We start from the raw sequence: 11,411 nt of genomic DNA, 5'->3' as shown, positions 1-11,411 counted from the left end.
TGGTAGCCTAACGTTTGAAAAAGGTGAACGATTCGATACCTGTTCTCCTCCAGCTTGATCATTCGCTGACTGCCCTGACAATTGGTTTACATTGTTGTTTGTTGCCGACTGACTCAGCAGCATTGCTCGCTGCACTTCAATCAACATCTTCATGGCCTCCTTCAGGTCTTGACATGTATCAACAACCGTCCTATCACTGGCCACCGAGTTCGTTTCTAGGTTATGTTCCTCCAACTGCGCAATATACTCTTCCAAAATGTTTTTCGCCTGATAATATTGCGCAGTAAATTCCTCTCGATAATTGTGTACCGATGCAACTGCATCTGGATCGGGTTGATTTTCTTCGATTTCTCGCTGTGTAAGGCGGAAGCTCCCAGCCATCTCCGTTAGCTGCTCAAGCCGATCTTTTGCTTCCCCGAGGGATGCGTTCCTCTCGTGAAGTTTACCAGCTTCCATATGCTCCCATCTTAATTGCGTCAGCAATGCATTTCGACGTGCAATCAAGCGTTCCATCGTGATTCAATACTATCCGATGCTTGAAGGACCAAAAAATTGATGACGAAATGTTAACTGTAGGATTGCAACTTAAAATGTAAAGAAATAACTGAAAAAACCCGTATTTAACTCAAACAAATTTATTGGCGTCCTTTTCCGATTTGCTTCGAGACACTTCTATTCTTGTATTGGGCGATGCTACAATAACGGGATATGTGTAACACGCTAATTCTGTTCTACTCAAACATTGGATATCTAGGTTTCAATCATCAAAGGTAGGTACTACCCTACCTCTCGTGTTAATATTGGCCGTTGTATCACAAAGGAGTTGTAAAGCTTCAATGATGCCATTAAAGTTGGTTTGGCTGCAACTCGGAGGCTACTCCAGCGCGTAGTCGACAACCGTTTTAGGTTGAGAAGCGGCAATCAGAGAAGGAGAGAATTTACTCGTCAAAACATAAACGATCATTCAGAAATCAAAGTATTTCATGGAAAGGTGGGCGTTAACAGTTTGTATGTTATGTACTCGGTAATGTGAAGATTTTTCAGAAATTATGACTGGTTTTTCTGATTCATTCTTCACCCCTCAAAGCGTATACCCGGGTGCGCTCCATACTCCCCTGCCGACGCCACTGCGTGTACCACGCGTGACATCACCGTACCCCGCGGCTCAACATCAAGCAGGCCTGGGATCCCCAGACTGCAAAGGAATAAGCGAAACAGCTCAAAGCGGTACTTCCTACTGCGGAGGAGCTTGCCGCATCACCTCTCGAGGACGGCTGGCGCAGCATTCGCACAGCTATCGGGGAAAACCGCAACGGCGACACTAGGAGTGAAAGCACCGAGTGAGAAGAACCGGACCTTGGCGATGTACCCTGAGCAGTTCAACGAAAAAGAACAAGGCCAGTTATAAACGGCACGGAACGACATGACTACGATTCTCAGACGAAAGAAGCGCCCGCAAGAGGATCGAGAACATGAGGAGCTGGAGCAGCTGTACCGTGCCAGTGATACGCGGAAGCTCTTTGAGAAGGTAAACCAGTCTCGCAGAGACTGTGTGCGGCAAACCGACAAGTGCAACAAGTGGTCGACAGGTGAAAGGAGTACTTCGAGCACGAGCAGCAGATGACAGAGATCAGGAAGTAGAAGAACAACAAAGCCGCAGGCAAAGACGGACTGCCGAGCGAACTCTGGGAGAAAAGCGCTGGCTAGAGCGCTGCAATGGTTCATTCCCATTGCAAAAACCACCAGACGAGAGAGCAACGATTTTCACAAGATCTGTACAGCGTCTGGGCTTCGTGGATGACTCCGTCATTTTTTTTTTTAAGGGGGGATTTGTTAGTAGCTTAAGTATTTATGATAAATATTAGTAAATAATGAGTATGTGTGTCCAATCACAAATGGTGACTTCTCAACACTGTTAGAAATTTGTAATTTTAATTGTTAGGATTTGTTTGCTTTCGCAATTAGGACTTATCATTCGTAGGGATTTAAACCTACTTGTCAGAAAAGGGGAAGTAAACTTACAACTAACTTAATTGCTAACTTATTGGCTATAAAGAGAGCTTATCGTAGCGATTGAGGATTGCAACGATTTTTGTCGAAAATTGTTAATAATTTTATTTGACATAGCTTCTAATGGTTCAACACCAGTAAGTCTATGTAATTCGAGTGTACCAAACCAAGGAGGACGCTTCAAAATCATTTTCAGAATTTTATTCTGAATGCTTTGGAGCGTTTTCTTTCTTGTTGAACAGCAACTTGACCAGATCGGTACAGCATAAAGCATTGCTGGTCTAAAAATTTGTTTGTAAATCAAAAGTTTGTTCTTTAAACAAAGTTTAGAATTCCTGTTAATGAGAGGATATAAACATCTCGTATATTTGATGCACTTGGCTTGTATACTCTCAATGTGCTCTTTGAAAATAAGTTTTTTATCATAAATTAGTCCCAAGTACTTAACCTTGTCGGACCAACTTAAAATAACCCCATTCATCTTGACAACGTGATTATTGTTTGGCTTGAGGAAAGAAGCCCTAGGCTTATGCGGAAAAAATATCATTTGAGTTTTAGAAGCATTGGGAGAGATTTTCCACTTTTGCAAGTAGGAAAAAAAAATATCTAAACTTTTCTGCAATCGACTGCATATGACACGAAGACTTTTTCCTTTTACGGAAATGCTTGTGTCATCGCAGAACAATGACTTTGTGCATCCTGGAGGCAAATCAGGAAGATCTGAAGTGAATATGTTGTACAGGACTGGACCCAAGACTGAACCTTGAGGCACACCTGCTCTGACAGGAAATCTATCAGATTTTGAATTCTGATAGACAACCTGCAGAGTTCGATCAGTAAGATAATTTTTTAAAATTTTGATTAGGAAAATTGGAAAATTAAAAGTTTGCAATTTCGCAATCAAACCTTTATGCCAAACACTGTCGAATGCTTTTTCTATGTCTAAAAGAGCAGCTCCAGTGGAATAACCTTCAGATTTGTTAGCTCGTATCATATTAGTAACTCTGAGCAATTGATGAGTTGTGGAATGCCCATGGCGAAATCCAAACTGTTCATTTGCAAAAATTGAATTTTCGTTGATGTGTGACATCATTCTGTTAAGAATAATTCTCTCAAACAGTTTACTTATTGAAAAAAGCAAACTGATTGGTCCATAACTTGAAACTTCAGCTGGGTTCTTATCCGGTTTTAAAATGGGAGTAATTTTTGCATTTTTCCATAATTTGGGAAAATATGCAATTTTGAAGCAGCAATTGAAAATTTTCACTAAAAATTCCATTGTGCTCTCAGGGAGATGTTTGATTAGTATATTAAAGATTCCATCGTCACCAGGTGCTTCCATATTTTTGAAATTTTTAATAATTGATTTAATCTCATTCAAGTTAGTTTCAATTATTTCTGCAGGTAAAAAATTCTGGGAAGAAATCAAAACAAATTGACGTGTGACTTCATTTTCAATTGGACTCACAAAATTCAAATTTGAGTTATGAACACTCTCAAACTGCTGAGCAAGTCTTTGAGCCTTTTGTTCATTGGATACAAGAAAATGTTCACCATCTTTTAAAACTGGAATAGGCTTTGAAGGTTTCTTAAGAATCTTCGACAGCTTCCAAAATGGTTTTGAATATGGTTTCAATTTTTCAACTTTAGTCTCAAAATTTTGATTTCTCAGAAGAGTAAATCTATGCTTAATCTCTTTCTGTAAATCTTTATAAATAGTTTCAAAAACAGGGTCACGAGAACGTTGATATTGACGTCTGCGGACATTTTTTAAACGAATTAGAAGTTGAAGATTTTCGTCAATTATTGATGAATCAAATTTCACTTGAGCCTTTGGAACAGAATAATTCCTGGCATCAACAATTGCACATTTTAATGCTTCCAAAGCGGAATCAATATTCACTTCGTTTTGCAAATCAAGCTCATTATTGAAATTTCTCTCAATATGAGTTTTGTATCTTTCCCAATTAGCCTTGTTATAATTAAAAACAGAGCTCATAGGGTTTAAAACTGATTCATGTGATAAAGAAAAAGTTATTGGAAGATGGTCAGAATCAAAGTCAGCATGTGTGATCAAATCACTACATACATGACTTTGATCTGTAAGCACCAAATCAATAGTTGAAGGGTTTCTTACAGAAGAAAAGCATGTAGGACTATTCGGAGACAAAATAGAATAGTATCCTGAAGAACAATCATTGAATAAAATTTTGCCATTGGAATTACTTTGAGAATTATTCCATGAACGATGTTTAGCGTTAAAATCGCCGATTATGAAAAATTTCGAACGATTTCTGGTGAGTTTTTGTAAATCACCTTTGAAATAATTTTTGAGCTCGCGTGTGCATTGAAATGGTAAATATGCTGCGGCAATAAATAAAATCCCAAGTGCAGTTTGAACTTCAATTCCCAAAGTTTCAATAACTTTCGTCTCAAGATGGGGAAGAGCACGATGTTTGATTCGGCGATGAATAACAATTGCAACTCCACCGCCGGAACCCTGAATCCTATCATATCTATGAACCACGTAATTGGGATCCTATTTTAATTTTATGTTAGGTTTCAAAAATGTTTCAGTAATAATTGCAATATACACATTATTTACTGTTAAAAAATTAAAAAGCTCATTCTCATTGGCCTTCAATGAGCGAGCATTCCAATTTAATATTTTAATTGTTTTATTTAAAATCATTGCTAAATTTTAAATTAGAAACAATTTTAATAGTAAAATTTGTGCCTATTTGAATGGCTTCAAACATTGATTTTGCCTGCAACATGGCGTTCATAAGATCGAACATTGCCTGTTGCAAAAAAGAAAGTTTACCTGCCGTAATAGGCCCCAGGCAGTTGACATTAGAAAAAATATTTTCGGCAGCAATATTAGCTGGAGTGATAGGTGTACAATTATTTTCTAGCGTGTTTTGCTTACCCATATTAACGGTCATTTTCGAACTACCAACACTAGGCGGTATAATGTTCGAACTACCTGTAACCTGTGCATAAGTTAAACGGGTATGCAAAGGAGTAGGTAAACTATGCGTCACTGGTACGCTTGGAGAATTTTGTTTTGAAGTTGGTTTTAATTGAGAAATTGAATTTTGTTTACCTTGCCTTGCCTTAACAATTGCTAAACGGACTGGGCATTGATAAAAATTTGACATATGGTTGCCGTTACAATTCGCACAGCGAAAATTTTTACTCTTTTTCACAGGACATGTGTCCTTTTTGTGAGAAGAGTCTCCACAATTAAGACATTTTTGGTCCATGTTACAGAATTTGGAACCATGGCCATAACGTTGGCAAGTACGGCATTGGGTGATATGCTTTTCACCTCCGCCATACTTCCTATAAATTTCCCACTTTACACGCACATTATACAAAGCATGTGCTTTTTCATAAAATTTTAAGTTGTTAACCTCATTGCGGTTAAAATGAATTAAATAATTAACAAGGGAAATTCCAGTTCTCTGACTGTTTTCGCCTCGTGATTTTTGTTTCATTAGAATTACTTGGGTAGGGGCTATGCCAAGTAATTCTGTTAAAGTAAGTTTGATCTCATCAACGGTTTGATCGTTGGTGAGACCTTTCAAAACAACCTTGAACGGCTTGGCGTTCTTGGTGTCATATGTAAAAAATTTGTACATCTTGTCAGTTAAATACTGAACAAGACGATCACGACCCTTTACTGAGTCGGCTAATAAGCGGCATTCACCTCTACGGCCAATTTGATAGGTAACTTTAACGTCAGAAACAAACGTTGAAAGTTCCTTTTTGAATATATTAAATTCAGAAGAAATAGTTACCACAATAGGTGGAACTTTCTCCTTTTTTAAAGATTTTATATTTTGTATAGTTTCATTATTGGTAACTTCCATTTCACCAGCTTCTTGCTCAGGCAAAATATCAAAAGGATTGTCACTACAGACACTCGACGTGTCAGAAAGAGATGCCTCTCTTTTCCTCCCCGCAGCGATGCGAGGTTTCTTTTTCCGTCCAGCCATTTCAGGTGATACGAAAAAAGTTAAAACAAATGTTAAATTCAAAAGTAGGTAGTCTTGAGAAAGACTGATGGGAAATAACTTTCAGGTAGTCTTTAAAAGACACACTGACAAAACACAAACTTTGAAGCTATAGGCAGTCAAAGACCAGTCCACAAGCAACCGGAAAAACGTCTGATCTGTAGGACAGTTCAAGACGCACTGACACTGAGTCGATAATCGGTCTGTCACTGCAAAAGCAAAGTAAGTAAAAATGAAGAAAGATGGTAAAGAGGTCAGAGAAGGTCAAAGAGGAAAATCATTCTTACTCCTGCATCCCAGAAGAGACCGAACAGATGAAAAAATCTTCTAATTTAGCTTAAGAAGGCTAGAAAAGGTTTAACAGGTTTTTTTAAACACATTATTGCTTGAACCTTTGAGTGGCTGCTTCTAAAGGCCGGGAAAATGAAAAAAGGATATCAAAAACCAGCTCAGGACAGAGAAAAAAAGTATTTGAAAATCAGGAACGCTCAATTAGGAAAGAACGTTCACTGCTGGGCCCATAACCTTTGAGTAAAAGTTTTTTTTCTTTTTTCTGTTCCACTTTTAACCAAAAAAAAAAAACGTAACAGCTCTTTGTATATCCGTTTTTATTTCACGCTGGTCTTGTTCTCTTACACTTTTGTTTGGTGAATGAATATCGCGTACAGTTTGATTTCCGTTAGTGTGTGTATTATGTTGTGTATGGTTGTGTTTCTGTATTTTGAGAATGTAAGTGTGTATATTGGCTGGCATACATTGAACCTTACATTTTCGCTTAAAATGACCACTTTGCTGTGGGGACACGTTCTTCTCTATGGTTTTTATTTTCAGCCTGCGGATCGGTTTTTCGTTACTTTCATTTATTTCCCTGGTTGTGGGCAACTAGCTACGGATTGCTTAAATATCTAATAGGGGGTTTTCTATACAAAGTTATAATAATTTACTTTCTGGTTATCAACGTCAAAAATTAAAAAAAAAAAAACAACTTATGGCATGCTTGGATTAGCTTGCGCGCGCGCTGATTTGCTTTTGTTTCTCGGCGTTGGGGGGGGCGACTGTTTTAGTTTTGGTTCACCCAGTGAGTGCTTGGCATCGATCAACAAACGCTGAGTTTTTTTTTACTTTATTTCAAACTAAAAAAGATGAACGTGGAAAGGAGTTGCTTTTTAATGGACACTCAAAAGCAAATTAGGCTGATAATGATGATGATGATGATGATGATAACGACGACGACGGCGACGAAATACTGTCTTGCTTGCATGAAGTACACAAGTGTTAGAATTAACAAACAAACGAATGAAATTTTACTTTACTCTTTTTTTGTTGTTGTTCAGTTAATGGATCAAAACAAAAAATGAAAAGATATAATTACTATAGTTTGGCAAAGTCCACAAATCGTACTCGCTACTCTCTGTATTTGTAAAAGGTAATGTGTATTTGTGTGCGTGTGTGTTTGTCTAGTTTTCGACAGATTTTTTCCCCTTCTGAATTCAGCGCCAAAAAGGTTGGGTTTGTTGTTGCTCTTCAAATTCATTAGTTTTTTTCCTTTTATCCGCATATGTTATCATATTTGTGTATATTTCGATTTTTTTTGTCTCTCGTGTATTTTCTTTTTTTTTGTTTGCTTTCAAGATTTAATATATCAGTCTTCTTTGGTACGTGGTAACAGGAAAAAAAAAAGAACTTTTCAAGAGTTGTTGCTTTTTCTTGTCGACCTCTCTAAGTTTGTCTGTGTGCTAAGCATAGCAGAAAAAAAAGCAATCGCACTTACGTTACGGCGTAAGGTTTGTGTGTACAGGTTTTGTTTGAATTGGTTAAGTTTCTATTGTTTATTTCATCTTCAGTTTTCCTACTTCTCGCTTCTCTCATCGCTGCTCGGAGACAGAAATGCCATTGTGTTTAGCCTGGGCGTTTTTTCGATCGCTCGTTGGTTAGTTACTTTCTCTGTGTTTCTGTGTGTGTTTGTGTTTTGTTAGCTAGCGCTAGCGCACGTGACTAGATTGTCTCTCTGGAAACAATATTTCTCCCAAAACGCGCAGTTGATAATTCTTCCCTTCTTGATGACTGTGTTTCTTTTTCTTGTATTGGGCGCTCTCGTTTTTCAATATTTTTTTCTTCTTGGAGAGAGAAAAAGAGAGTTTCTGAAACTCGCTCCTATTTCTTCACTTACTCTGCAAAACTCGACTGAGGCACTGTGATGAAACTCGGCCTGTCCAAATTGAAAGTGGTTGGATTATAAAATGATGGCAAAAAACAAGAATGTTCTCTAAACTCTAGCTCAGAATATGCTCTGAAATCTGCCCTTTATTGCTCTATCAATCCTTTATATAATCTCAAATTTAGCATTTACGTGTGTTTGTGTGTTTTTAGATTAAAAAAAAAAGCATTTACAACTTTCCTATTGTTTATGTTTTAGTTCTGCCCTTAAAGTCGTAGTAGTTTTTAAATGCGAATGATCTATTTATTATCCATTACTGCTGCTTTGATCAGTAGTAAACTATCTTTAGAATAAATATGTTCACTTAGAAGCTACTATCCAGCATGTAGTAAACCTAGTAGACCTACTTGTAAAAAATATAAATATTGTTCTCTGATACAAAAATTGTTTCAACTGGAATTATTTCTTTAAAATAAGAAATTTCCAATTATTTCTATCCTCCCATGCTGCTGTCTAAATACCCTGCATTGAAATTTAATCAAGATTTATAAAAAAAAACAAATACACTGCCAAAATTGTTTGTTTCTATTTGCTTGTTTGCTAAGTAGTCGAAATCAATTTTTGATTGTTGAACCTAACCCTACAGTTTTAGATATGCGCTCGTGACTTAAACGTTAATGATTTTCGCTTTCCAAAACAGAAAAAAAACAATTTTTTCCTGCGCAAAACGCCTAAAATTATGCATGCTTGCTTTTTTGTTTCGCTTGCGCTGCTCGCCTACTGCTACAAACAATAGATAATTTTATAGGATTTTTGTTGTTGTTTCATATCATTAATAAATACAAACGCAATCATGCACTTTTTTTTCTCTCTCTCACACACACTAAAAACTTTATCACCGGATCTTTGAATGAATGAAATAATCGAAAATTGTTCTCACTCATTCGCTCACTCACTCGTTTTCGTCTCATCCCTCCAACAGTATCGGCATCTGCGGTAAGCTTGCAACGATGATTATACCAAATTATTAGAAAAAAAAAACCCACACGAAACCTAATCAATTCAACTTTTTACAGATATGGCCGTTTGTTGGTGCTGCTGCTGCTGCTGCTGTTGATGATGCTGCTGCCGCTGGTTCAGTCGCCTCCGGTGCTGGTGGCGACCTGGCTTCTGCTGGCACTGGCAGCACTCGTCTACGATGGCGTTCCGGCGGGCATGCTGCCGTTGGCACACCGACCGAGCGCACCGTTTCCGTTCGCATTTGATGCTGCCGTCCTGGAAAGGCAAGAGAAACATAAGGTTAGTGGTGATTTTTAGCAAGCTATAAAATGCTATAAAACAGGTTGAGAGTTGTAATCCAAGGATGCACTGGAAAGTGCCACTAGAAGGCTGTCAGTTAGCGATCGTTTTCATAAGATAATGCAACTTTTCAATTGTTATTCTTGTTGAAAAAAGGCAGCAAAAAGTTAATAAGGTAAGAATTTCTTGGCGCATAGTTCATACTTTCCAGTTTAACCGTCCGAAATGTGTACATTTGATCTTAATAAAATGTAGAAAGTGTCTTTATAACGTTATCGAAACAACAGTTTGATAGCAAATTGTAGTTGACAGAAAAGTTCAAAACGATTGTGAACCATATGAATGACTGTTAATAAAATCTAGTCCTTATTATCAAAGTCGTTGAAAAATGATATTAATTTGAAAAAACTCAAAGGCTAACGGAAAATACCCTTGGTTTTTTATTCAGAAACATTGAAAGTTAAATATTGAGAGCAGGTTATGTTTCCATTTAATTCTCCTACCAAACCAAAACTGGTAGTAGAATTAAATGGAAACATAACCTATTACATATAGACATTCAGTATGAAATTCATTCATTGAAAGTTGGTTTTAGTAATTTAGAATAATTTAAAAAATCTCATTTTTCTGATATTTTTCAACACTTTTTATTATGTTTGGCAATAACATTTTTGCATTTTTATAATTTGTCCGTTTTCGGCGTTTTTTGTCAGTTTTATCATTTTATCCGTATCAGCTATATTTTATCACTGGCGCCAGTATTTACAGTCACTTAAAAAGGTCACATCAGAAACGTCTTATCGTAAGCTGTGGCATTAATTAACAATTGCAAATCATCACACTTTTCAATTTTGACCCTTTTTGGGGTTTTGTTGTTTGAAAATGTCGGAATTCAAACCGAACAAGCGTGATTTGCGGGAATGTTTGATTTTCGCTATCAATTCGTCGAATGATTGTTGAAACTTATGGTGAAGGTTGCTGAAATGAAAGAGCTCGTCGTGAATGGTTTTGACGTTACGAAAATTGCGATTTTGACGGTATAAGACATGAAGCGTCATGGAGCTATGAAAAAGTTCTTAGACGCAGAATTGGAAGTGAATTTTGCTGTGCCTTTTTTCGGTCTTTTTTGTCCTATATCGATCGAAAAAACGTGGACGTTTGAAGCAATCACTTCTAGACGTTCTAAACTTTTCCACAGTTTCGCATTGCTTTTCAATAAAACAACAGGTTAATTCAGAACACTCTAAATTATTCTAATTCTAAAAGGTTATGGGCCCAGGACGTGATCTCTCCTAACTGGTCTCGAGTTTAACTCCGCCTGTGACGGTTCTCTTTAGTTTAGTGTAGCCTGTACGAATAGACTTAAATTATTGAGAACTGGCGTAGAGGGTCCAAAGCCCCTGGAAAGGAGGATGGTTGTAACAGCTCTTAACCATGGCTGTTACGTAAAATAATGGTTAAACCCCTAAGCTAAGGTGTGACGCGACCCGTGCCGAGAGATGAATGGTGGGGGGGGGGTTAATAAATTCCCAGCCGCTAACGGAGCCTGTGGAATACCTGGCGCCCTTCCACAGTAACCTAGCCTTCTGCGTTAGGCTATCGTGACACGCAGATGACCCCTTCTTTCGTGGCAAACTCATGGGACTAAAAACTGGAGTTTAACAAATTTTCAAAAAAGGGCCCCGGCAACCTCAACCTGTCGGAACAAATGGAGCCAACACACTCCATGGCGTGCAGCCCCACAAGGCTGCACGCTACAGGCAGAACCGAAGAGATGGAACTGGAGATGGATTTCAACCTCGACAGCGAATCGCTGGACGGAGGACCTTCAGTTTCATCACTAATCCTCGGTTCGCCAAGCGGGAAAGAAGAGAGCCCGACGGACAGTCTTCCCGTTCCGGAGACACAGCCGATTGACAAGGGGA

At 37.9% G+C, this 11,411-nt stretch overlaps 1 protein-coding gene across 1 annotated transcript in view; it reads right to left on the bottom strand.

Moving 5' to 3' along the window:
• Positions 1 to 6,620: 6,620 nt before the first annotated feature.
• Positions 6,621 to 11,411, bottom strand: part of LOC129719004 (dorsal-ventral patterning protein Sog) — an 89,836-nt gene continuing 85,045 nt past the window's right edge. The window contains exon 8 of the mRNA XM_055670306.1: positions 6,621 to 9,462. Coding sequence (XP_055526281.1) covers positions 9,250 to 9,462 — 213 coding nt within the window. The 3' untranslated portion in view covers positions 6,621 to 9,249. The remainder of the gene's footprint in view (positions 9,463 to 11,411) is intronic.

Source organism: Wyeomyia smithii, chromosome 1 (assembly GCF_029784165.1).
Source record: "Wyeomyia smithii strain HCP4-BCI-WySm-NY-G18 chromosome 1, ASM2978416v1, whole genome shotgun sequence".
Lineage (NCBI taxonomy): Eukaryota > Metazoa > Arthropoda > Insecta > Diptera > Culicidae > Wyeomyia > Wyeomyia smithii.
This window is presented reverse-complemented; position numbering and strand designations above follow the sequence as displayed.